Genomic DNA, 27,424 nt, shown 5'->3' on the forward strand with positions numbered 1-27,424 from the left:
ACAACCTTGTGAGGTAGGTGCCATTCCTGTTCCTATTTTACAGATGGTGCCAAGAGCTAAAATTTATATAGTGCCTGCTATGTGCCAGGCACTGGGCTTGGTGCTTTGCAATTAGTATGTGGTCCTCACAACAGCCCTTGGGGGGGTAGGTACCATTACCATTCCCACTTTACAGTTGAGGAATGAGGAAACACAGGTTAAATGACTTGCCCAGGGTCACACCAACTAGTAAGTGGCATGACTAAGATTTGAACCCAGATCCTTGAACTCCAACGTTAATATCCTTTTAAGTGTAAGACCTGGAAGTGGGTAAAGGAAGCTAAAAAATGCTTTTATGTTCTCTATGAGAAAGTTACATGCTTTTAAGGTCCATTTATAGATATACGTGCACATATAGATGCATATATACCCACACATATGCCTACATACATTATGTATATGCAGATATGAACGTATACAGGTAAATTATGCACATATAGACATGTCTATCTCTATAAATATGTATATCTATACAAGCATACATAAACACATATGTGGAAGGAACTGGGGGTGCTGAGCCTGGAGAAGACTCGGGGGAGAGGAGGTGGAGTTGGTCTGGAAGCCTTTGAAGGGCCGCCCCACGAAGGAGGGATTAGCCTTGTCCCAGAGGAGGAGGGACAAGATGATGAGAAGATGTAGCCGAGGGGCACCTCTTACCCAGTTAGAGCCCCAGGAGAAGCTAAGCAGGCAGCTGCTCGGGCCAGCCAAGGGGCCCCGAGGTGCTCTCCACTCTGGGATTGTGACTCTGTAATACCATTCAATGAACATACATTAAGTGCCTCCTGTATGCCAGGCGCTGTGCTAAGCGCTTTGTCAGATGGGTTAGTTTGGTTTTCCCAAATGAGGGTGCTCCAGAGACAGCTGCGTGGTGATCAAAGGTGTGACATCTGGATGTTTGGGCAGAGGAAGGATTGGGGGTGTATTGGCAAGACTGCTAGATGTGGAGTCAGGAAGACCTGAGTTTGTCTCAGACCCTTACTGGTTGTGTGACTCTGGGCAAGTCATTTAGCCGCCCTCAGCCTCAGCTTCTTCATCTTCATCAGCCAGCATTTATTTAGCACCTACTATGTGCCAGGCACACTGCTACACACTTTACCGATATTATTTTATTTGATCCTTACAATAACCCTGGGAAGTCTGTGCTGTTATTAGTCCCACTTTACAGTTGAGGAAACTGAGGCACATGGGTTAAGTGACTTGCCCACGGTCGCACAGCTTAATGTTGAGGCCAGATTTGAACTCGAGTTTTGCAGACTCCAAGACCAAAGCTCTATCCATTGCACCCACCAGCTACCTTGAAGCACAAAAATAGTGCCTACCACACAGGGTTGTGGCAAGCATAGATTGAGATAACATAGAAATTGTTTTGCAGACCATAGAGCATTATTTTTTAAAGTATTTATTAAATACCTACTGCGTGCCAGGCGCTGTGCTAAGGACTTTACAAATAGGATCTCGTTTCGTCTTCACAACTATATATAAATGGTCGTCCTTGTTGTTATAAACAGCACCAGCCACTTTAAAGTGACCGTCTGCAGCTGCCTCCAGCCCTCTCCCTCCCATCCCCCATAGCACTTCCCCCTGGGCAGCTGTCCCTCTTCTTGGTCCCTTTCACAGCACTGATCTTCCCTTAAAGAACCAACTGGAGATGAGTGAGCGACTCTCCTGTTGATTGATGGGTCTTTCGAAAAGTTGAGGTTGATTCTGTTAATTATTTTAGTGGGAGAAAAGGCCAGCATTATTGATAGCCCAATAAAATTAGCTGGTGGTTTGGACCTATGCCAACACCATCCTTCTGAATAGCTGGCTTATTACTTATGTGCCAGGTCTCAGGCAGACAGACCAATTGGTGCTACCTCCCGCCCCCACACACACTGGCCCTGGTGCTCCAGGCCCTCGATGCCCAGGAAGTAAATGATGCAGTGACTTAATACTTTCAAAGGAATGGTAAAAGTAATAATGATAAAGCCACAAGAAAACCTCAGACGGGACCAGGAAAAGCAGTTTTACAAAAAAATGAAATGAAAACAAAGAAAGGAAGGAAGGAAGAAAAAGGAAGAACCAAGATGATTCCTCTTACTTGAAGGGCTGTAAAGGATAAGCCATGTTCTTCTCCCTCCCTCCCCATTTTTATTAATTAATTAATTTTTGTTATCAACTTTTATAAAATTTTGAGTTCTCAATTTTTCCCCTTCTCTCCCCTCCCCCCCAAGACAACAAGCAATCTGATGTAGGCTATAAATGTATGATCATATTAAACATATTTCCCTGTTAGTCATGTTGTGAAAGAAGAATCAGAACAAAAAAGAAAAACCACAAGAAAGAAAAAAAAGAGAGAGAAAACAGTACACTGCGATCTGTATTCAGACTCCACAGTTCTTTCTCTGGATGTGGAGAGCATTTTCTATTGCAAGTCGTTTGGAGTTGTCTTAGATCCTTGCATTGCTGAGAAGAGCTAAGTCTGTCAAAGTTGGTCATCATACAGTGTTCCTGTTACTGTATACAGTGTTCTCCTGGTTCTGCTCACTTCACTCAGGATCAGTTCATACAAGTCTTTCCAAGTTTTTCTGAAGTCCGCCTGCTTATCATTTCTTATAGAACAATAGTATTCCATTGCAATCATACGCCACAACTTATTCAGTAGCTCCCCAAACGATGGGTATCCCCTCAATTTCTAGTTCTTTGCCGCCACAAAAAGAGCTGTTATAAATATTTTTGGACATGTGTGTCTTTTTCCCGTTTTTATGATTTCTTTGGGGTATAAACCTAGTCATGGTATTGCTGGATCAAAGGGTATGCACAGTCTGCTCTTCGGGCATAGTTTCAAATTGCTCTCCAGAATGGTTAGATCAATTTGCAACTCCACCAACAACGCATTAGTGTTCCAATTTTCCCACATTTTTGATGAGCCCTTTTTTTCTCAGGCCCTCTAAGACAGAGCTAGGAGAAACAAGAAGATGACAACCTCAGGCAAAAGACGCTAGCCAGTGTTTCTAGTGGGCAGACTTTTAAGATTTGCAAAGCATTATTCACAATCACATTCCAGTTAAACAGAAACTCTCTGAAATAGTGCTACAATCACGATCCCATTTTACAGAAGGTGGGTCTGAGAGGCTAGTTAAGGGTCATTCATGCCGGTTAAGATCCAGAGCTCACTCTGTCGCGTCCCACTTCCCCTCTGACGCTGCCTCTAGGACCAGTTGTACTTTTTGTATCTGAATCCAGGGCGTCTGGGTCAGCTCCTGGCACAGAGTTGGTGTTTAATAAGTGTTCCTTCACTGCCAGTGGCAAGTTCACGTGCAACATCCCTGGCACCTACTTCTTCACCTACCATGTCCTGATGCGAGGAGGAGATGGCACAAGCATGTGGGCAGATCTCTGCAAAAACCGGCAGGTCCGGGCCAGCGCCATTGCCCAGGCCGCTGATCAGAACCGTGACTATGCCAGCAACAGCCCGATTCTGCACCCGGATGCTGGGGACGAGGTCTTCATCAAGCTAGACGGCGGCAAGGCTCACGGCGACAACAGTAACATATACAGCACATTCCCCGGCTTCCTCATCTACTCCGGACTGAGCAGGGGCAGGGCGCCTCTCCCTCTCTCATCCCTCCACCCCCTTCCAACCCAAGCCACGCCCGAGGGGCACCCTCGGAACTACCCTCGCACCTGGACCGGACCGGTGGAGAGGGGGAAATGTCCCTGGTCTCCTCCTGCCTCCTTGCCCCGCCCCCCACCCCAGTGAGACCCCCAAAAGGAGGGGCTGGGGGGTGGAGGATGGAGGCAGCCTCAGCCTGCTATAACACCTGGGACCTCAGGGGCCACCAGGTGGGCGGCCACAGACCAGGGCCCCGGGGTGGCTCCCGCTCACAGAGCGCCCCTTTGGTCCTGGGGCAGTAAAGACCTCCACCCCTTCTGCACTGCATATATGTATAATACGACTGTATCTGTGTATTGTTTCGAAGTGCCGCGTCCCCGTCCCAGTTCTCCTAATCCCGGGGGAAGGCTGGGAAGGAGGAATTAGCAGACAGGTAAGCCTCTCCTCCACAGGGGCTCCTGCTCTCTGCCTCTCACGCTGGGGAGGTCAAGGTGGAGGGTGCCCCGGACAGCCTTCCTCATCCCCCCATCCCCCTGCCTCCAGCGATATCCAAAGCCCCTGGTCCACCTCCGCCGCGTTATAATAAAAACACACATGTCTAATAATGACAATAAGCGTTCCTTGATTAATGGATGAAAGGGGCCACTTTGCACGTTCTATGGGCAACGTCCCTGCGCTCCCCCTCATCTGATCTCAAAACACTTAGTTCTTCTCGGAAGCATTCATCCTGCTGTAATTCGGCAGCAGCCAGAAGGTTTAGGCTTAGGCTTAGATAGTCAGTAAGGCTAGAGTTCAAATCCAGCCTCAGACACATAGTAACTGTGTGACCCTGGACAAGTCACTTTACCTGCCTCAGTTTGGTCAATAGCACTCCCAGAGCTGTTGTGAGAATCAAACGAGAGGAGAAGTAGAAAGCTAGCCATTGCCAGCGTCATTGTCGATTTGTGGAATGATTCCCTCCCACACAGCACATGTTAAATAGATGCTTCTCTCCTCTAGCGCCTTGTAAATACGTAATTTTTTTGAATAGCTGACATTGACATAGCAGATCAGCGAGCAGCTGGCAGGTGGGGGGGAAGCTGGACGGGAAGAAGAGGCCGGGGGACAGCGACTGAGTGATTGATGCTGGGCCGCGGTGACGGGCGGCGAAAGGGCCAAAGAAAAGTGCGCTAGGAGGCCCCAGGCTCGTCCCCTGGCCCAGGGAAGGCTCTCGTCCCCGAGTCAGTTGCAGCGCACCTACTTCAGTGAGTCGCTGGGCCGAGTTCCACGTTTCATAAAGGTCCGCGCTCCAAGAACATTTAAAACCGAAAGGACCTTTGAGATCAATGGGTCCAATCCCCTTCTTTTGTAGATGAAAAAATTAATAAGCAGCCGGGGTGAGATTTGAACTAACATCCTCCGACTTCCAATCCATCCTTCTTTCTCCTTTCCCACACGTGCTGCGAAGTGAAGGAAAACCTGGGGCTAATCACTGATTCCTAAGGATTTGTTAGAGATGGTTACAGTGTAGAAGAGAGATGAGGCTCTTTTATCTGAATAGCATCTACAGAGCCTGGAGTTCGGCCTTATTTCCGTCTATGTGTGGTGACAGCGTGTCTTCTAATTTTTAAAGAAATAACCTCTTTTTTTTTTTTTTTTTTTTTTTACCATTCTAAGATAGGGCTCAAGGGAATACAACAGCAACAGCAAAAATAATAATTAGCATTTACATAGTACCTACTATGTGCCAAGCACTTACTAAGTGCTTTAAAAACATGATTTCATTTTATTCTCACAACAACCCTGGGAGACAGGAGCTATTATTATCCCCCATTTTACAGTTGAGAAACTGAGGCAAATAGAGATTAAGTGACACTTGTTAGTAAGTAAGATACTAAGTACCTGAGGCTGGATTTGAACTCAGGTCTTCCTGACTCCAGGTCCAGACCTCTCTCTACTGTGCCACTCAGCTGCCCATAGTGGGATCTGGTCATGGATGCTGAGAAATACTGTGGTTCTTACTAATTTCATGTGCCCCCAGAATAGTCATTTAGGGGGTAAATTAGTGCTGTTTTGTTGGGGGCAGCTAGGTGGTGCCGTGGAGAAAGTGCCAGGCCTGGAGTCAGGAAGACCCAAGTTCAAATTCTGATTACGAGCGGTATGACCCTGGGCAAGTCACTAACCCTGTTTGTCTCAATTTTCTCATCTGTAAAACGAGCTGGAGAAGGAAGTGGCAAACTACTCTGCTGTGTTTGCCAAGAAAATCCCAAGTGGGGTCCTGAAGAGTCGGACACAACTGAATGAAAAAGTGCTGCTTTGTGTCTAGAGGATTCTTCTTAAGATTTATTAAGGAGAGTTGATTGGTCTCTTCTACACATATAATTTCCTACCTTGAAGCAGCAAATGTTCTTGTAAATGGTGTTTTTGTGGGGAATGGGCAGCTATCCTAGGAAAGAAGGGATGATCCGTACACAAAGTTTGTTTAATCTAACGGGGTGTTCGACACATCCTTTTTTTGCAGCCAGCTATGGCTTTGGAAGGGCTGGAGGGAGAGGGGAGGCAGGATGCTGCCCCTGGTCAGGTCTAGGTCCTTTCGGGTTGGGCATTCCCTCCCAAGGGGGCAGCTAGCTGCCTTCAGAGTCATCTGAGGGTGTGTGGGTCCGAGCACTAGAAACAGCTTCCCAGGTGTCCCTTTTTCTATACAAAAGATCCCTTCTTCACCCTGTGTTGGTGGCGATTCGTTGGGGTTTTTTCATTTTCAAGGGGTTCTAGAGCAGTGATTGGTGGAGAAACCAGGTGTTACCTGTTACCTCCACCTGTGAGATCTGTGCTGTAGGATCTTTGAGCCTATGCCTCTAGCTTATGAATGACCTTGAAATGTAGGGTCACACAGCTAGTAAGTGCAGGGTCCAGAAGCCAGCGCTGTCTTCCAGATGTGGTCTGACTGCTGGCCTAGCGCCTCCTTAGTCCTGGCCATTATCGTTTTCCCAGAGCAGAAAGGCAGAGCTTGGAGAAATTGAAGAGGGAAGAAGGGTCTGACTCTCCCTGCAGCTGGTTTTGCAGATTTATGAGGCGCAAGCTCACAGCTTTAGCTGGACTCTGTGAAACATCAATCTGTCTAATGCTGAGCCCAGGGACTGCTCTCCCTTCCCTCCTCCCCTGAGGAAGCTACAGCCCATTGGATGAGGGGCCTCGAGGCTCCAGAAATACAGCATCAGCCAAAGAGGAGCAAAGGGACCGCTGAGCTTGCTGATGGCCAGACTTTCTCCTTTAACTCTTGACTGTCCTGAGCCAGACTCCAGATTCAAAGGAATGCTGATATAGAGGAAGTCAGGTGAACAAGCACTTATTGAGCGCTTGCTGTGTTCACCTGCTGTGTTTAGTGTTGGGGAGGGCGCCGTGTTCCTCACACTTTGGTGGATTGCCAGGATCAGCAGGCAGCTGCTGGGAAACAATCACCCTAGGATGGGAGAGAGATTTTAAAACAAGGTTGAGCTTGACGTGAATGTTGTGATTGCAAAGGAACCTTAACGGTAGGAGAAAAGAGGCATGCAGTTCCTTAAATGAAAAATTGCAATTCTTGCCCTGAAACATTGGATTTCTACATTAGGATAAACGTTTAAAACAAATTATACAGGCCCTGACAAGCTAGGATCAGTGCCATTCATTCATTCATTCAGAGTTTTCATTCTTCTTGGGGACCAGGTGGGTGGGGTGGGGAACATGACATTATCTGACGTGGATAAAGCAGATAAAATCCCAGAGCTGTGCCTTGTTGCTTTTTTAACCCTGGAATGGAAACTTCTTGGGCAGGAGCTGGACCATTGATTACTGTGGCATTGTGCATACATTGGCTGAGCAGAATGAGGGGCGTACGGCCCCCTGCTCCACGCTGCTGCTCCCCAGGGAGGCTCTGACAGCCGAAGGCTCCCCGAGTGTGTCCCGCAGTTCATGCTTCATTCTGCGAAACCTGAAAAATCTCAGTGCCTGTGATGTGGGTGACACTTGGCTGATCCATCAGCTCGTAACCGATATTAGGGAAGAGGTGACAACTTGCTTCCTTTTGCTGGTTCTTTCCCCCATCTTCACTTCTATAAATAATAGAGGCTTGGGAGGGCGGGGGAGGCAAGGGAAGCGTGGGTGTTCAGAGAAACGACATTTGGGAGAGAGAGAAGATTGTCTTGACAAGGGAAGGAAAGGAATAGAGGGAGAGACAGTGTGGAGTCATAGGAAAAAAAGCCCGGGAAGAGACATCAGAGGATCTGGGTTCAAATTCTGCCTCTGATCTTGGACAAGTTAGCTTAGCCTCCCTGGCCTTTCTTTCTTCTTCTTTAAGGTGAGGAGGTTCGGCTCGAGATAGTTCTATGATCTTGTGCCTCGACACTCTTAAGTTTCCTTCCATTTCTCATTGTAGAGTCCCTGTGACCTGTCCAGTGTTGGGCCAGATCTTGGAGTCTCAGCGTCCTCATCTGTACAGTGGGGAGGCTGGTCTTTCTTTGGGAGTCAGGGCACCTCAGTGTCCTCGTCTGCAGAGTGGGGATAACGATCCGGGCAGTGCCCTCGCTGAATCGCTTCACAGTTCCGAGGGAGTCTCGTCCGTGTCGGCTGCGCTAATTCCCTGTCTGCTTCTCAACACAGGTTGCACTCCCCACCTTCATCTTGGAGAGGAGGTCCCTGCTGGAGATGTTTGCCAACTTCATGGCGCACCCGGACCTGCTTCTGTCCATCGGCTCTGGAGCCACTCCCGAGGAGAGAGCCATCTCCTTCGTCGAGTACTACTTGACGTCCTTCCGCGAGGGCCGCAAGGGCACAGTGGCCAAGAAGCCTTACAACCCCATCCTGGGTGAGACGTTTCACTGCTCCTGGGACATCCCCAAGGACCAGGTCAAGCCTCTGTCGCGAGAGCTAGAGGCTGAGGCCCAAGACTCCAGCGACCAGGAGCATTATCCGCCAGGACGGTACAAGCTGACGTTTGTGGCAGAGCAGGTGTCCCACCACCCCCCGGTGTCATGTTTTTACTGTGAGTGCAAGGAGAGAGGAATGTTTGTGAACACCCACGTGTGGACCAAAAGCAAGTTCATGGGCATGTCGGTTGGGGTGTCCTTAGTCGGGGAAGGTAAGAAACCGATCCGGGTGGGTTTGGGAGTGGGGGAGGGGCATTTAAAATAGAGGTGGGAAGGGTTTCATAGCCCACTGAAATCATGGCCAAAGATGTGCATGTTCCTTTTTCTTTCCTTTTTTTTTTTTAAAAGGCTTTGTCTTCGGAATATTTTCAAGAGAATACAATGACTCAGAGTCAGGAGAGTCTTAGTCCACTCTTTCTGGGTGACAATGGGCAAGCCACTAGGACCATAGGATTGTCATCAGTCTATGGCTGGCTTTTGAGGCAGCTGAGGAAACTGAGGCCCACGGAGTTAAGTGACTTGCCCAGGGTCATACGAAGAGTAAGCGATAGAGGAAGATTTGAAACAGGTAGTCTAACCCCTTCTTTTTACACATAAGTAAACCGAATCCCAAGGAGATTTAGTCACTTGCCCTGGGTTCCTTGGGTAGTCAGTGACTGCCAAATCTGATGGCCTTTTCTCAGTCCTCCTCCTCCTCCGAGCCGTTGATGGCCCTCTTCTCCTTGGTGCTGTCTTAGGTTTTGGGGGCATTACTTTCTCCTGGTCTTTCCCCCTCTCCCCATGTGACAGCTCCTTCTGAGCCTTCTGTGCTGGATCCTCCTTTAAGGCCCTCCAGCCCCCACCCTCAGGACTTGGTCCAGGTCCATTTCTCCTCCCCTTCTCTCCTATTCCATTTATGATCTCACCAGCTTCCGTGGATTCAATGATTATCTCTATACTAATGATTCTCAAGTCTGTTTATCCGGCCTCAGCCTCTGCTGACCAGCTCCAACTGCCTTTCAGAAATCTCGGACTCCCCATTCCAGAGCAGCTCTCACCCTTCTTTCCCTCCAAATCCTCCTCCCTTCCCTCTTGCTGGAGAGGGCCTCCTCCTCCCCATCTCCCAGGCTTGCAGCCCTGGGGACTTCCTCAGCTCTTCCTTCTCACCCCCCAGACCCAAACTTTTGCCAGGGCACATTGATTTCACCAGAGAGGTCAGGTTACTTCCTCAGGGTCACCCAGCTTGTGTTAGATCTGGGGTTTGAGCCTGGGGCCTTTGGCTCCAGAGCCAGGGCCATCTTCTCTGCATCTTGCCTCCTGTATCTTAATCATCATTACCCGGGCTCTCTCCAGCCTCTCCACTGGAGTTGATTTGGTGGTATTTAAATAGAAGCCAAATTCTCTTCATTTTCTAGTGTCTCCCCAGCCAGACTGACTATCTTCCCATCATTGCCCTGTTTGTAACTGAATGCTGAGGGCAAGACATTATGGCATACCCCAGGTCAAAAATGAGTCCTGGGAGCAGTGGTCAGTTCCTGCTATGAGCCAGGCACAGTGCTAGGCACAGAGGCTTCCCTGCCCTCGAAGAGATTACATTCTGTTGTTAACAGTTGATAAATAAATGCAGGATATAGACAGAACTTGGACAAAGCAAATCAGCAAAGGTCAAACTCTGGGCTTCCATGTTTTGAGAATGGGATAATGTTTGCTCTTCTCTGGTCCTGGGGCAGCTCTCTTCTGTGCTAAGACTTCGGAAGCAAGAATTTAACACACTTAATAGATGAACTGCACTTCCAGAATCTTCAGACTGGTCATCCTGTGATCATGCATGTCTACATGTTTGTTTGTTCCCCGCCAGAGTTGAATGGAAGCTCATTGAGGGCAGGGGCTATTTTTCATTTTATCTCTATCTATAGGGCCTTGGTAGGTGCTTAGTAAATGCTTGTTGGACCGGATTGGACCAGGTTAAAGAGAGCTCCCAGGAGCCCTCCAGGGATAGAATACTATCCATGGTGACAGGCTGACTCTCCTAAAAGTCTTATCTTATTTATTCACCACTAACTTCAAAGAAAAACTGGTTGTGATGTCCCCTGCAAGGCCTTTTCCAAATGAATACTGTGTATTCCCGGTCTACAGATCAGGAGTTTTCAGGATTTCTGTTCATGTGGTTTTAAAGGGTGTCTGAGTTGTATTTGTGTTTTTTAAATGACTTCATGATAATGTTTTGAAGGTTCCCAAGTTAGTGGATTTGGCTTTTGGTGCATCTGAATTCTCTGTTTCAGTTCACTTAAAAAGATGCTTACCTGCTTCTTACCATGATGGTGAGCACTGGGGGAGATGTAAACTTTATTTAGATCACAAGTTTTTATCCATTTTTGTGGCAGGCAATCTGGTGAAGTCTGTAGACCCTTTCTCAGAAGAGAGTTCTTAAATGCAGATTGATTACAAAGGAAACCAGTCTTGGTGGAAATAAAAGATGCAGCTTTTTTCTCTATCCAAGTTCACAGTCTCCCTGAAATCTGTCCACAGACCACTGTGGGCAGGTGGAAGTGTCACTGCAGAAATCTCCTGGAGTTATGGTGGGGACACTGGGCGTAGAGTCAGTAGAATGTGGGTTCAATCCTGTCTGTGTAACCTCAGACCAGGCATTTCACCTCTGTGCCTCAGTTTCCTTACCTGTAAGGACTCCATGATATGATATGTATGTGCATGTGTATGTGAGTATATATAGTGTTTTAAAAATCTTAAAGTGCCCAAAGTCCACTAAAGTCCCCATTTGATTTGCTTTCTGCCTATGTGTCTTTCATGACATACCATTTGTGCAGTTGAGTTTTTGGACCCAAGGGCAGACTTTACATTTGCCATAGGATCATAGTAGGCTTTAGAACTGGAAGGGTCCTTAGCATTTGTCTGGTCCAGTCCCTTTGTTTTACTGATGGAGCAATTGATATCCAGAGAAAGTGAACTCACCCAATATCTGGCAGCGAGGGAACAGCAGGTCCTGAATCCCAGCCCAAGATTTCCTGCCTTCAAATCTACTTTTATCTCTTGTTAACAATAGCTGAAAAGCTTTACCCCCGACCTTTAGGGATCCTGGTTCTGTCACCACCCACTTCTACCATCTGCCAGTGATGATGCTGATGACAGCTGGCCATCATAGGGCTCTGTAACAGCAAGCACCCTAGACTACCCAGGATGGCCTGCTAGCACAGGTTCTTTAATCTGCTTTTAAAGGAAAGCAACTTTAAAAGGGGTCAGCAATCTTTAACTACATTCACTAGTTCGAGGGAAAAGTCAGCCCCATGAATATCAGAGAAAATACAAGCAGAGAAATTAGCACAAAGACCAATGGACAGGACTTTTAACTGCCTGAACCAAAGCAATATTGCTGTACATTTTACATACACCACTGGATCGAGAGAGCCTTCACATCTGAGCAGCTGGGGAGTTCTGAACATACAGCTACTCAGTCTCGACCAGAGAATCAAAAGATCCTTCTCATAAGCAAACTCCCAAAGCAAAACCTCACCTCAGAGTATACATACACTTTTGGCTAATAGGCTCAGAGCCAGAAGGCATCCAAACCCGCTGACTCAGTGCCTAATTAGCTTAGTACCAACAGGTGTGAAAGCCTTCCTACAAGCAAACCTCCCCTAAGCAAGCTCCTCCTAAGGCATGTTCCTCCCCAGTGAATTCTTGGTGACTCAGGATGTATCACAGCTGGGAGCTGGGCCAGAGCTCAAAGCGGGTCACATAGGTCTGTTAATGGACAGGGAAGATTTTCCTATTCCCTTAACATCACAAGCTCTTTGCAATGTACTTTATGTAGACAATTTTATTGATCTTCACAATAACCTTGTATGAAGTTCCCCCATTTGACAGATGAGGATCCTGGATCCCAGAGAGACAAAGTAATTTGTCCTGGTCCGAAAGGAAACTTGAAGTTCATCTGGTCCGACCCTTCATTCTTACAGAGGAGAAACTGAGGCCTAGAGAGGTTGGGACTTGCTCAAAGCCCTACAATTAGTGTCAAAGATAAGGGTTCTTACCCTTTTTTTTTGAGTTATGGACTCCTCTGGCAGTGTCCCATGAAGCCCTTGGACTCTTTTTCATAATTATGTTTTTAAATACATAAAATAAAATACACAGAATTACAAAAGGAAGCCAATTATGTCAAAATGAAGTTTTTAAAACTTTAAAAAAAATAAGTCACGGATCCCAGGTCTAAGGCAAGATTTGAACTTAGCTCTTTCTGACTCCCAAGTCCCAGGTCTGTCTGCTACACCAGACTGCCTCTCTGAACAGCTTAAGATGACAGCCATGTCCTCGCCTGGGCACCTGCTGCCTCTCCTCCCCTCTGACACCAAATGACGTGGCAGATGGTGAGACAGATCTGATTGGAGGGACTTGGGAGCAGGGCTGACCTGTTGTAACTCTGAAGCAGTAGCATTTCGGTTTTGGTCTCTCTTCTGAAGCTAATCCTTGTTGCTGGCTTCTTCAAATATTGGCCTGGGTTGAAAAATAAGCAATAGGACGTTCATTCTGTCCTGTTCCATTTTAGATTAAAATGCTGTTAGAAATTCATTGTCTTCACCCAGGATTGGCTTGGCCTACGTGCCCTGAGCTTTGGAAGTGTGGGAGAGGATAGTCAGTTGGAAAATGCCTCAAGAGAAGACAAGAGGAGCTTGGAAAGGCCAAAATTGGGAAAGAGGGGCTTTGGGATGCCTGCTTGGTAGGATTGTGTTTGCATATGTCACTTTTACGTTTGTCTGGGAAGCTGTATTATGAGTCACGTTAATCTTTTTTTAATTATTTTTTAATTTTTTTAATATATTTAGTTTTCAGCATTGATTTTCACAAGAGTTTGAATTACAAATTTTCTCCCCATTTCTACCCTCCCCCCCACTCCAAGATGGTGTATATTCTGGTTGCCCTGTTCCCCAGTCAGCCCTTCCTTCTGTCACCCCACTGCCCTCCCATCCCCTTTTCCCTTTCTTTCTTGTAGGGCAAGATAAATTTCTTCTGTGTATCTTATTTTCTAGTTGCATGCAAAAACTTTTTTTGTTTTTGAACATCTGTTTTTAAAACTTTGGGTTCCAAGTTCTCTCCCCTCTTCCCTTCCCACCCACCCTCCCTAAGAAGTCAAGCAATTCAACATAGGCCACATGCGTATCATTATATATAACCCTTCCACAATACTCATGTTGTGAAAGACTAACTATATTTTGCTCCTTCCTAACCTATCCCCCTTTATTGAATTTTCTCCCTTGACCCTGTCCCCTTTCGAAAGTGTTTGTTTTTGATTACCTCCACCCCCATCTGCCCTCCCTTCTATCATCTCCCCTTTTTTATCTTCTTCTTCCTCCTTTTTTCCTGCGGGGTAAGTTACCCAGTTGAGTATGTATGGTATTCCCTCCTCAGGTCAAATCTGATGAAAGCAAAATTCACTCATTCCCCCTCACCTGACTTCTCTTCCCTTCCTACAGAACTGCTTTTTCTTGCCACTTTTATGTGAGATAATTTACCCCATTTTCTATCTCTCCCTATCTCCCTCTCTCAATATATTCTTCTCTCATCCCTTAATTTGATTTTATTTCTTTTAGATATCTTCCCTTCATCTTCAACTCACCCTGTGCCCCCCCTCTCTCTCTATATATGTACATATATATGTATATATATACACATACATATATACATACATACACACTCACATATACATATATATACATAAACACACACACACACACACACACACACACATATATATATATATATATATATATATATATATATATATGCATATTCCCTTCAGCTACCCTAATACTGAGGTCTCATGAATCATACACATCATCTTTCCATGTAGGAATGTAAACAGAACAGTTCAACTTTAGTAAGTCCCTTGCAATTTCTTTTTCTTGATTACCTTTTCATGCTTCTCTTGATTCTTGTGTTTGAAAGTCAGATTTTCTATTCAGCTCTGGTCTTTTCACTGAGAAAGCTTGAAAGTCCTCTATTTTATTGAAAATCCATATTTTGCCTTGGAGCATGATGCTCAGTTTTGCTGGGTAGGTGATTCTTGGTTTTAATCCTAGCTCCATTGACCTCCGGAATATCATATTCCAAGCCCTTTGATCTCTTAATGTAGAAGCTGCTAGATCTTTGGTTATTCTGATTGTGTTTCCACAATACTCAAATTGTTTCTTTCTGGCTGCTTGCAATATTTTCTCCTTGATCTGGGAGCTCTGGAATTTGGTGACAATATTCCTAGGAGATTTCTTTTTGGGATCTATTTGAGGAGGTGATCGGTGGATTCTTTCAATTTCTGTTTTGCCCTGTGGCTCTAGAATATCAGGGCAGTTCTCCTTGATAATTTCTTGAAAGATGATATCTAGGCTCTTTTTTTGATCATGGCTTTCAGGTAGTCCAATAATTTTTAAATTGTCTCTCCTGGATCTATTTTCCAGGTCAGTGATTTTTCCAATGAGATATTTTACATTGTCTTCCATTTTTTCATTCCTTTGGTTCTGTTTTATAATATCTTGATTTCTGCTAAAGTCACTAGCTTCCACTTGCTCCAATCTAATTTTTAAGGTAGTATTTTCTTCAGTGGTCTTTTGGACCTCCTTCCATTTGGCTAATTCTGCCTTTCAGGGTATTCTTCTCCTCCTTGGCTTTTTGGAGCTCTTTTGCCATTTGAGTTAGTCTATTTTTTAAGGTGTTGTTTTCTTCAGTGTATTTTTCAGCATTTTTTTGGGTCTCCTTTAGCAAGTCATTGACTTGTTTTTCATGGTTTTCTCGCATCCTTCTCATTTCTCTTCCCAATTTTTCCTCTACTTCTCTAACTTGCTTTTCCAAATCCTTTTTGAGCTCTTCTATGGCCTGGGACCAGTTCATGTTTTTCTTGGAGGCTTCTGTTGTAGGCTCTTTGACTTTGTTAACTTCTTCTGTCTGTATGTTTTGGTCTTCTTTGTCACCAGAGAAAGAATCCAAAGTCTGAGACTGAATCTGGGTGTGTTTTTGCTGCCTGGCCATATTCCCAACCAACTAACTTGACCCTTGAGTTTTTCAGCAGGGTATGACTGCTGGTAGACTAAAGAGTTCTATGTTCCACGCTTGGGGGGATGCGCCAGCTCTACCACACCAGCACTCCTCCTTCCCCAAGAACCCCCAACCCGGACTGGACTTAGATCTTCAGCAGGCTGTGCACTCCTGCTCTGATTGGCCACTTAGTTCCTCCACCAGGTGGGCCTGGGGCCGGAAGCAACTGCAGCTGTAGTTCTGTAGCTGCCCCACCTCCGCTGCCCCCGGGGCGGTAGCCCAACCGGGAACTCCTTCCACTCCCGCAGCTTTTCCCACTAACCTTCTCTGTTGTCTTTGGTGTTTGTGGGTTGAGAAGTCTGGTAACTGCTGCAGCTCACTGATTCAGGGTGCTAGGGCACGCTCTGCCCGCCTCCTGGTCTGGTTGGTCCACACCGCCCTTGCTGCGCTCTGCTCCGCTCTGCTCCCAGCTCCGTGTGGGGTAGACCTCACCCAGAGACCATCCAGGCTGTCCTGGGCTGGAGCCCTGCTTCCCTCTGCTCTTTTGTGGGTTCTGCAGTTCTATAATTGGTTCAGAGCCATTTTTATAAGTTTTTGGAGGGACTCAGTGGGGAGCTCATGCTAGTCCCTGCTTTTCAGCCACCATCTTGGCTCCCATTAATCTTTAATTGTGGTGAATAGGGGTCTCTCTTCTTTTCCTTATGTTGCTAAAGCCCAGATAATGGTGCGTACTCAGTTTGCACTTGGTATGGTCTCCTCTTTTGGACAAGAAATTGGCATTCTGGGGGCTTGGCCAGTCCTATTTAAATTTATTACTTATTCTGAATTTTTACACAAGTCAAGTCCTTTTGATATAAAAATTGCCTCATATCCTAGAGAAGGTGGAAGCTTAGGCAATTTCTACCTACTGTTAGGGATGCCACAGGCGTGGCAGCCAATGTAGCTGATTACTCCCATGTTTGAAGAGAGGGTGTTTTCCTGAAGGGTTCGGCAGCCCTCGGAGCTAAAGCCTTTGGATATATTCTAGAACGTGTTATTTTGTTGAAGGTTTTGCATGGTTAGTCAGAAGGATTGCCAGCAAAGATAGCCTTGGCATTCTGGGATGGTTTGGCATTTTTACTGCCAAGGGGTACTTAATGTATCATCTTCCCTGGCTCTCTATATGTGAATATACTCAATCAATAAATATTTATTAAACATACCTACTATGTGCTAGGCACTGTGGTGAGAGCGGGTGATACAGCTTCTGGGAATGGAAAGTACCAAAAACAACACAGCATGACTCCCTTGGTTAACCAGATGCTCTGTATGCTTGAGAGAAGCAATGTGATTGGAGCTCTGTCTTGAGTGGTGCTGGACTTCTCTCATTGCAGATCGTAAGCAGAAAATGCATGGCTATTCAGCTGGTATTTATGGTAGAGAACCTTTTTGGTTTGGGTTAGATTAAAGGAGATTCCTTCCTCCTCTCCAGTCCTGGGACCCAAATGTGTGGTGCTGAGCACGGTGCACCAGTTACGTCCCAAGAGCTGAGCACAGCTATGGATTTATTTAAATGCTGTTCACCCTCTTCTGCATTTTGCGGTCCCATGTTAAGCTTGTAGCCAACTAAGTCTCTGGGTCTTTTTTCGGGGGAGATATTGCAGAGTCAGGTCTCCTCCATCCTAAAGTACAATTGATTTTTTGAATCTAAATGTGGTTCTTTCAGGATATGTTAAAAGACTGGTGGTTTTTATCATTGCTGCCTGCAGTGGCATCTAGCATAGTTTACTCACATCTTATCCCACAGGATTCTCATCCATAATTCACCCAACAGTCTGGAGGCCCTTCCCAGTGGGAGCTAGGAGGTAAAGTGGATAGAGCATTGGGTCTGGAGTCATTTAGCTGTGTGACCCTGGACAAGTCACTTAACCTCTGTTTGCCTCACTTTCTAAATCTGTAAAGTGGGAAAAATGAAAGCACTCCTCAGGTTGTTGTGAAGATAAAATAAGATTTTTAAATAGCTTAGTTATTTTTAGTTTTCAACATTCACTTCCATAAGATTTGGAGTTTTAAATTTTCTCCTCCTCCCTCTCCTCCCCACTCCCCAAGATGGCATGTAATCTGATGTAGGTTCTACTTATGCCTTCATATTAAACATTTAAATAAGATATTTATAAAGTGCTTTGCAACCGTTAAAGCACTATATAAATGTTATGATTGTTATTAAAAATTTCTCTAGGCCTTTCTGATCATTGTTGGATTTGGATCCTGAAGCATTTGTGGAAATCTAATTGCAAATGCTGCACTTGTGGTATGTGCTTCTAGCCCCTCAGTAGACGATGAAACGCTATTATATATAAAGTGTCTCTTTCTGCCACAAGCTTGTGCTGAGCTCCCGTTGATGTGGTGATGGATAGCCCTTTCCCCTAATGCAGGAAACCATCACTAAGGCATCATCCTTGTCCCGTGATCAGGCCATTGTCATGCTCTTCTTCCATTGTCTCTGGGAAGGCCCAAAAGAACAGAGATCCAAAGGCTCCAGAAGAGTTTCCTCTCCCCCTCCCCCCACCCCCAGACCCCCAACTCATCCCCTGCCTTCTGAATCTCTCCAACCCTAATTCCTGTCAGTGAGGGCTCAGTAAATGGCTCATCCTCTTGATCCATCCTGTGCTGGAGAACAGGAGAAATGGAATTGACCCCAGGAAAAGGAAAAGGCCCTTTCAATACTCACCACTCACTGGTCTGTTCACCAATCATTTATTAGGCATCTAACCCAGGGCTGTCCAACCTTAGGATTTTATGGAAACAATAGACAATATATTTTGATTTGCCATTTTAGTGAGAGCTCTGTGGTAGCTCGGCTTCGTTTACCTGAAGCATTTATGTAAATTTCTATGCTTGTAGGCAGGCCCCATAAAATGCACTTCGGTCAGCCCTGATCTAACCTATGTCAGGCCTTGTGTTTGTTAGAAGAATAGAAAGAAAAGTCCAACAATCCCTGCTCTCAGGGAGTATATGTTTTACTTTGGAGCTATGATCCATACACCCCTAATACAGGCATACAAAAACACACAGGCATTCTTACATGAAAAGCAATTTCAAGGGGGCACGTGCCAACACCAGGAAAGGCCTGGAGTGGAACAAGTCTTTTCATAAGCTACTCACAGCATAGACTTGGAGCTCAAAGGGACCTGAGAGGTCATCTAGTCCAGCCCCTTGTTTTACAAAGGAGGAGACTGAAGCTCGGATGGGTGAATGGCTTGCTCAAAATAACATAGCCAGGAAGTAGCAGACCCAGGATTTGAACCGAGGTCCTCTGATTTCATTGCGCCACTCTAGCCTCCAAGAAGAAAGCTCCTATATTGGAAGGGCTGAGCCAGGGGAAAGGATTAAACCCGTTTTGTTTGGTCCCAGAGGGCAGGACTGGGAGGGAGGGGTTGCCAGTCTCAGAGAGGTGGAGGGAGTTTTGATGACAGGGAGAGGCAGGAGATTCCCCCTAGATGAGCTGAAGGGGCTGCAGAGGCTGGCTGGCCTGCCAAAGAAGGGATTCTTGTTTGGGTATGACTTGGATTAGGTGACCTCTGAAGGGCCATCCAGCTCTGAGGTTCTCAGTCTGAGTCCTTCTGCTCCAGGATGGGGCACGGGGACCAGAACAGCTCTCCTTTAGGTACTGTTTTAATTAAAGCTTCCAAAGCTCTTTACTCACTGCCACCTGATGAGGGAATGACTGGTTACTGGATTCAGTATTTTCTGCGACTTAATGAGTTTGAAACTTTGAATGCCTGGCAATTTTGCTGGCTGCTAAAGCGATTCATGAAATGCCAGGGGCAGGCTCCCAGGACAATAGATGGGGATGATTGACTAATTGGTGTTCTTTCAGCTTCCTCAGAATGGGTGCCAGTTAAGACAGAATGTTAATTTGCTGTTCTTTTGATGAATGTAATTTGAAATACGTTTTCTATGTATGTTCCAGATGAGGACAGATTTTAAAAAAAACACAATGAAAAGAAGCACTAAGATAAGAGTGTTGCTGTGTGATTTAATGGGCAAATTCCATTTGCAAAATCCTAGGGATTTTTTTTACCCCTTTTAATTTATAAAGGGACCCAGAACGATGCATCCTTCTCTTAAGTCACACTGACTCAATGGGCAAGCCAAGTGTCTAGACATCCCAAAAGAAGCTCATTTCATAGCTGAAATGGAATTAAAAGGTAAAGAAGAGACTTTGACAAGGCATCAAGAGTTGTCGTCCGCCCCCCACCCTGTCCCCACCCCGTTTCTTCTTCGTTCACAGAAACACCAAAGGTTAGGTGGGGACTACTTTTACGTCATACTAGGCAAAGAGGAATTGATCCTACTTTAAAGATCTACAGAGGAAGATGCATCCTACATCTTCCCTAGACACTCAGCTGCCCAGTAAAGGCTTGCCGATTTATCGATTGGTTGAACTCTTTTCGGTGTTTAATACTCTATACTGTTGAGGAATTCCTTGTGTATAGTCTGAATTCCTTGCTGTAACTTTATGGCCTCTTCTTTGTCTGGCCTTGAGGAAGTTGCAAGATCCTGTGTCTTCTATGTGATCATGTTTTTGGTCTTTAAATGGTGGTGTATGAGATGTTCCCTCCATTTGCCAAATGCACCGAGCAAACAATGTGTTGGAAAAAAGAAAAGGTAAGGAGAGAAAAATACAAAAACCACCCCAAACTCCCAAACCTTTGGCACCTATGAAAAGAAAATAAAAACATCATACTCTGCATCCCAGGCAAATTGGGTGGCTAGGACTACTAGCCATTCCCTAATCTTGTCTTGCCTTCACTTTCCTCTGTGTATTTGCACAGGTTGCTTGGTTGCCAAGAATGAATGAATGGAAAAGATATTTATTAATTACTAAATTCAGGTACCTTGCTTGGAATATAAATATAAAACCAGTCAGCCCCTGCCCTCAGGGAGCCCTGAATAGGGACGATACCACACCTAGAAGGGAGTGGCAGCCAGGGAAAAGCCTTTTGTGAGATACCCCTTCCCAAAAAGGTAGAAGTGTTGAAATGATTACATTTCCAGGGCTAATGGTGGAAAGCTGGGGCAGGGTGGACAGGGCCTCAGTGCTGGATGGAAGATGGCCTGACTGGGGGAGCCTGGTCTGGTCTCAGAGTCAGAGTTCAGTGGCTTCTCCTGGCCTCTGAAGATCTGGTCTCTGGACTGTCTTCCCTTCCAATCTCAGCCTTCCAGAATCCACCTCTTACTTCATGGGCCATCTTGGATACTTCATCCTTCATAAAGTCTTTCTCCCTCCTGGCTAAAAGCATTCTACAAATTGTTTTTTTTTTGCTTACTTGTTTTCCTATCATTCTATGTTCTCCTCCCACCTCTTCCCCATCCCCCCACCCCCACCCCCCCAGCCCATGGTAAGCACCCAGAGGGCAGGGTCTTTCTTCTTTCTATCTCAGTGTCTTCAGTGATAATTAGCACTGTGTATATCGGATAGGTCTTTAATGTTTGTCTAACTCAGGGGTGGGGAACCTGCTGGCCTTCTAGGCCCTCAGGTGCATTTTGCCTGAGTCTTAAGTTTTACAGAACAAATCCTTTTATTAAGGGCATTTGTTCTGTGAAGTGAACTCTGAAAGACCATTTATTATTTGTTAAGGTGTGGAATGGTAGAGCTTGAGTTAAGAAGACCAGAGTTTGAATCCACCCTCCAACTCTTACTTTGTGACCCTGGGCAAGTTAATTAACAACTTTCAGCCTCAGTTTTCTCATCTGCAAAATGGGGGTAAAAATGGAATCTCCTTCATAGGGTTGTTATGGAAAAATATAAAATGCTTTGTGAGCACTATATAAATGCTAGCTATTTATTATGATTGTCAACATTATCACTAGTACTACTAAGTCATAAATAGGTTGTAATCTGCATGGGTCACATGATGAAATTACAGCACCCCCAAATACCGGAGGAGCATCCTCAGATTCTTCCCCCTTTATTCTTTACAGAGCACTGACCATCCATAGCAGCCCGTGGGTCATGATAGTTGCAGGTCTTTTGGGGAGCCCACATCTAACTCTTCTCTGTGTTTCCACCCTTGAGGCGTTCTGCGGCTTTTGGACTATGAGGAAGACTACGTATTCACCCTGCCTAACGCTTATGCCCGCTCCATTCTGACCATCCCGTGGGTGGAGCTCGGCGGGAAAGTCACAATAGATTGTGCCAAGACTGGTTACACTGCCCTGGTCACCTTCCACACCAAGCCTTTCTATGGAGGTAAAGTCCACAGGTAGGAGACCGAGAAGGGCTGAGCCTGCCTTGGTGTTACTGGGCCCGGCTCCAGCTCATTTCCCTGAGGCCCAGACATTGTTTTATCCCATGTCCCACTCCACCCCCCATCCTTCCTCCCTCCTTGTCTTCCATTCAAGCTGGGATCCCAGTTGGCCTAGGAAAGAATGGCTTCTTATCCCTTGTCAAATGCGTGGAGTCCCTCAGAATGGAAATTGAGATCAGATTGTTGCAGTAAGTATTCGGATGCGTGACCAGTGCTATTTAACTGGAAGAGATGAATCATCTTGTTTAGCAGGGATGTCTGCAGCCCCTTCATGAAAGGCCCTCTTTTTTCCGCCCTTCTCATATCCAAGTCTAGTTAACTGCGAGTCTGCTGGGACATCCTTGTCACATATCATCAGCTAGGGAGGAATCAAGGACACTGCCGCTGAAGGAAATTATCCCGTTCTATGGATTGTTATGGGGGAGACTTGAGTTCTCTGAGGCCGGCTTGTCCAGCCCTCCCCATTTTAAAGATGGGCAAGTGGAGACCCAGTGCCCCCGGAGGACTGCTAGAGTCAGAGGCTGGGCCTCAGTTTCCTCACTTGTGAAACAAAAGGGATCGAATGACCGTTCTGGGTTCTTTTTCCCCCCAAGTTTCTACATTCTGTGACTCTAACGTATATTCTCTACAGGAAGTTAGCCGATTGCTAACTGCTTCCTGTCATAAATTCGGGCTTTTGGGTGAGGAGAACCCCTCTGCTCACCCAAATCAGCATCTTCTGTGTTGTGCCCAGTCTTGGAGAAGGGCTTAGAGCACTGTCCAGGGTTCCGCCACAGTATGTGTCTGGGGGCAGAGGGTGGAACTCGAACCCAGGGCTTCCTGGCTGAGGTCGGTTTTCTAGTCCCGGTCCACACTGTTCTCAGTGCCGCAAATTAACCACCTTCTGAGTTCCTTTGGCCAGTCCATCCCCATGGGAGAATATGATGCTTTCTTTCAAACTGGAAACCCAGTGTACTGGCAATTAAGTTGGGACTTTCTTACTGTTTTAGAATGATTGTCTTTGATTGAGCCTTACTAAGTGCAAAGCCTCAGGCCCAAACCCCTATCGAGTAGGTGCTAAGCCTATGTGGGCTTGAAGCCCTCAGGGTCCTAAGGGGAGTTGCTAAGAGGAGAGCCAGTAGTAGGAACCTGAGTTCTGGTCGCTCAGATGACTTTTGATGAGTACTAAAGAGTGCATAAAAAGAGAGAACAGAGCTATTTGCTTGGGGCTCTCACTCTTGGAGGTGTGTTGATATGGAGACTCTGGGCAGCTGTAGTTAAGAGCCCTCCAGCTTGTGAATCCAGATGTTGGGACTTTGTTAAACCCTGGCAGCTATGCATTGAGATTTGAATCAAACAAGATCTGTCTGTCGATGTTTGTACTCTGTTTGTATTTGCTTTGAAGTTCAGGGTGCTGACTTTTCCCCCTGAACTAAGTGAATGATATTTGTATGTTGGATTAAATTGAGATTGTTAACCCGTTAATGTTGCTCTCCTGTGCTGGCAGTGCTCTTGTTGGGCTCGTGTTGGTCTCTCACCCCCACACCAGCTGCTGGCCGGATTGTTGCAACACCAAGTAAACTCTGTGGTTGGTTTTTATGAGTTTATTCCATGGAAATTACACGAAAGTAAAGCTTTTCTTTCTTTGTCCAAGAAGTTAATGATGAAAAAGTTTGGTGGTTGCCAGTTTTGAAGGGAGGACCTTGTTTGAGTATGAGCAACTCTCAGTTGATGGGGCAGCTGGGGGGCGCCATGGTGCAGAGAACGCCAGGCCCTGTGCCAGAGAGACTCCTCTTCCTGAGTTCGAATGTGACCTCAGACACTTCCTAGCTGTGTGACCCTGGGCAAGTCACTGTCTGCCTCAGTTTCCTCATCTGTAAAATGAGCTGGAGAAGTAAATGGCAAAACGCCACAGTATCTCTGCCAAAGAAACCCCCGGTGTCATTATAGAGAGTTGGACATGACTGAAATGATGGAACAAAAGCCAGCTGATGAAGAGAAGAAGGAAATAGGAAAGGGAACAAGCATTCATGAAGCGCTTACTATGTGCCAGGCACTGTGCTAGGCACCTTACAAATATCTCATTGTCTTAAGACGACTCTGTGAGGTAGGTGCCATTATTATCCCCATTTTACCTTTGAGGAAACCAAGGCAGACAGGGTTAAGTGACTGGCTCAGGGTCACTCAGCTAGGAAGTATCTGAAGCTAGATTCAAACTCAGCTCTTCCTGGCTCCAGGCTCAGGGCTCCACCCACGGAGCCACCTAGCTCCCTCAAGTCATTTCCATTGGGTTTGAGAATACATCTTATAACTCGTGTGTGTTTTGTGGGTTTAGTAATCCGCTCTTCTTTTATTTAAACTCACGGCGCATGATTTGAGCTCATGCCTTCTGGCAGGGGTGAGGGGGGACTTGGAGTCTCCAGAGTCATCCCCAGATCAGAGGAGGTTAAAGCAGTAGGGAGCTTCAGAGACCCTCCAGCCACAGTGATCCACAGACTCCCAAGGGCTCTGAAGGAGATTTCAGGGGGTCTGGGAACTTGGATGGGGAAAAAAAGTGCATCTTGGTCTTTGGTTTCCTTGGTAGTCCTTTGCATGTTATTTTATGCATTTAAAAACCTCCTTCTGAGGAGTACCCCACAGGCTTCCCCAGGCTTTTGGGGGTGTCTAGGACACAAAGGACCCCCAGTCCATCCCAGCCTTTTCATTTTATCCATGAGGAAATTGCGGCCCAGAGAGGGGAAGATGGGCTGCACAGGCAGCTCCAGGAGTGATGGGCAAGACTAGAGCACGGGGTACTTGATGGTCCAGGCCTCACCTCAGCAGGGAACCTCTCTGAGGCTATCCACTGGCTGGGGCATCACAGCCTCTGCCTACATGACCCTGGGCAAGTCACTCTCCTCCAACCCTGTCCTCAGTTTCCAAATGTGTAAAATCTGGGGGTTGGACTGGATGGCCTCTGAGGGCCCTTCTGGTCCTAGAGAAATTCATCTCAATTCTGTATGAAAAGCAGCCTTTAAAAAGGGAGAGGGAGAGGGAAAGAGAGGGAAGTGGGGAGAGGAAGAGGTAGGGGAGGGAGAGAGGGAGGGATAGAGACAGAGAGGGAGAGAAGGGGGGGAGAGGAGAGGAGAGAGTGCATTCTGTGATTTAAGTTGGGGACTTGGGCCTTTTCCACATGAATGGGGGCTTCCTGAAGCCTTCACAGAGACATCACCTTTGAAGCCTGGGCACCGTGTTGCCCATGGACATTGGGAGAGTCTAATGACCAGGGATGGTCACAGGCAAACCACAGCAGCAGTGATCTAATTTTCACATGGCTGATGAAATCTCCTCAGCAAAAATAACCTATTTTCTGTTAGGTGGGGCTCCCCATAAGGAGGGCTTGTGGGGGATGAAGAGGAAATGATAGGAGGGCTTTTCTCCCTCATCTCTGCCGAGGTGAAATATTGCCAACTAAGTGGGTAGGAAAGTGCCCTAATTCTTTCACACACACACACACACACACACACACACACACACACACACACACACACAGTCTGTATTTCTCTCTCTCAATTTCTGTCTCTCTGTTTCTGTCTTTCTGTCTCTTCCTCTGTCTCTCTGTCTCTGTCTCTCTCTCTCTCTCTCTCCCTCCCTCTCTCTCTCTCTCTCTCTCTCTCTCTCTCTCTCTCCCCCCCCCCTCTCTCCCCCCCCCCTCTCTCACTGGTGAGCCATGCAGTGAGGATAGCCATCATCATTACACTTCTATGATAAAGTCTTTTCAGGGCCCCGATAGAATACATGATGGGGGAATAATGACCTCAGGCAAGAAAAGCGGCTGCCTGGGTGTAGTCGAGCAAACCGCCTGGTGTCTGCCAATGGGCATTAAGGAAAAAAGACTGTGTGAGTGAGTCTGTAGGCGGCACAGATAAACGAGGGGCCAGGCCGCTGGAAGTCCTGCCAGGGGCCCTCAATTTACCTTCCAGCATGTCCCACCTGTCTTCTTAAGTGGCCTCTTTGTAGACAGGAGAGGAGGTGTCAGTGTGGTCAGAGAGCGGTGCATTCGTGAGCAAGCTTGTCATGGCTTGTGGAGGCCATTGGATGTAAGGAGGCCCATTGGAAAGGCTAGGGCTCTTTACAATGGAATGTAGCCTTCTTAAAGGCAAGGTTGGAGTCATTTTTGTATCCCTTGCACCTGGCACATAGTCAGGACTTATCCAAAGCATACTGATTGATTGACAGAGGGTGCAAGATTGTCTGAACCTTGTAGTCTCCTTGTAAGGAGTGGACAGGCCCCTAAAGTCTTTCCATAGAGGTCTTTGTAGTCTTTATATAGAGATGGAGAAATAGATATAGATGTAGAGAAATGTCCAGAAAGATGTAGATAGAGAAGGATATATGTAGATAAACAGATGTAGTTATAGAGAGAGAGAGAAGGAAAGAGAGAAGAAGAGGAAGGGAAAGAGTGAGAGAGGGAGGGAGAAGGAGGGAGGGAGGGCAGGAGGGAGAGAGAGAGATTATCAGACTTCCTTAGGCTGCCACAGATATCTGCATAGATAGATAGATTTCTGCTATGGCCTGTGGGAGTCTGATAATGATTAACTGTTTAATCTTCAAAGGCAGCTCCAGTTTATACAGTGCTCTCTAACAGCCTGAACACTCACATGATGAGCCTCTGCAGATGTGGGGGCTGTGTGTGCATGCAGGCTTTCCAGAGTAGGTCATAGAGTCACTACAATTAGAGCCTAATTTTCTTGTTTTCTGACATGCCACAGGAGCTGGCTGAATGTGCTTTGGAGCTAATATCGGATGAGATCTGGGTTTGAATCCTGCCTTAAAGTCCTTTAGCTTTTAATGCTTAGAAGCTCAGTGACCAAAGAAACCAGTTAAGTGCTCGGAGCCTCAGTTTCCTCATCTGTCAAATAGGGCTAATGGTTCCCATAGTGCACGTCCCTCATGGTTATCATGGGGATGGAAGGAGAGCTTTTCTGTAAATGATGCTCTCTATTACATGGCCATTAAATTTAGTTGAATCAAATTGAATTAACCACAAGGTCACAAGCAACCATGTGAATTATAGAAGATCAAGAACTGGTCAGGGGTTTTGAGACTCTGACAGAGGAGGAAACTGAGTCCCAAAGAGGTGAAGCGATTGACCAAACCTATGAGCCTGCTCTCCCACCTGTAACCCTGTTCTAGACCATCATTTGGTGAGAACATAGAGGCTCTTGCCATGATCTAGCCAAGCCTGTGATTGTTTTCATGGTCAACTGTATGTCAGGGGAAAAGTGGGTCTATTGGCAGGGATGGCACAGCGAAGTTTAATGATAATAAAACGGTCTTGTCTAATCCAGCCAAAAAACATCTATTAAACTCCTACTGTGTGCCAGGCATTGGGCTAAATACCGAGGAAACAGTAAAAAGAAAGACAACCCTTGCCCTCCAGGAGCTTACAATCTAATGACAGGAGAGAATGCTCAAAAGAAGGCAGGAAAGGGTGGGGGGACCAGGGGTCCCTGGTGTGGGGGCTTGTTCCATGGAGTTGAAACCAGGCAGGGCAGTAGGTGCAGGGTGGAGTGAGCTGAGTTCAGTCTCTGCCAAGTATAAGGGAAGACATTGGGAGGCGTTTGGTCCTTTTCTAA

The 27,424-nt window shown here is 46.3% G+C and overlaps 1 protein-coding gene across 1 annotated transcript in view; it reads left to right on the top strand.

Annotated features, from left to right (window-relative positions):
* OSBPL10 (oxysterol binding protein like 10) overlaps nt 1-27,424 on the top strand; it is a 235,570-nt gene that overhangs the window by 200,090 nt on the left and 8,056 nt on the right. The window contains exons 9-10 of the mRNA XM_036760115.1: nt 8,252-8,729; nt 21,596-21,782. Coding sequence (XP_036616010.1) covers nt 8,252-8,729; nt 21,596-21,782 — 665 coding nt within the window. The remainder of the gene's footprint in view (nt 1-8,251; nt 8,730-21,595; nt 21,783-27,424) is intronic.

Source organism: Trichosurus vulpecula, chromosome 5, assembly GCF_011100635.1.
Source record: "Trichosurus vulpecula isolate mTriVul1 chromosome 5, mTriVul1.pri, whole genome shotgun sequence".
In the NCBI taxonomy this organism is placed as follows: domain Eukaryota; kingdom Metazoa; phylum Chordata; class Mammalia; order Diprotodontia; family Phalangeridae; genus Trichosurus; species Trichosurus vulpecula.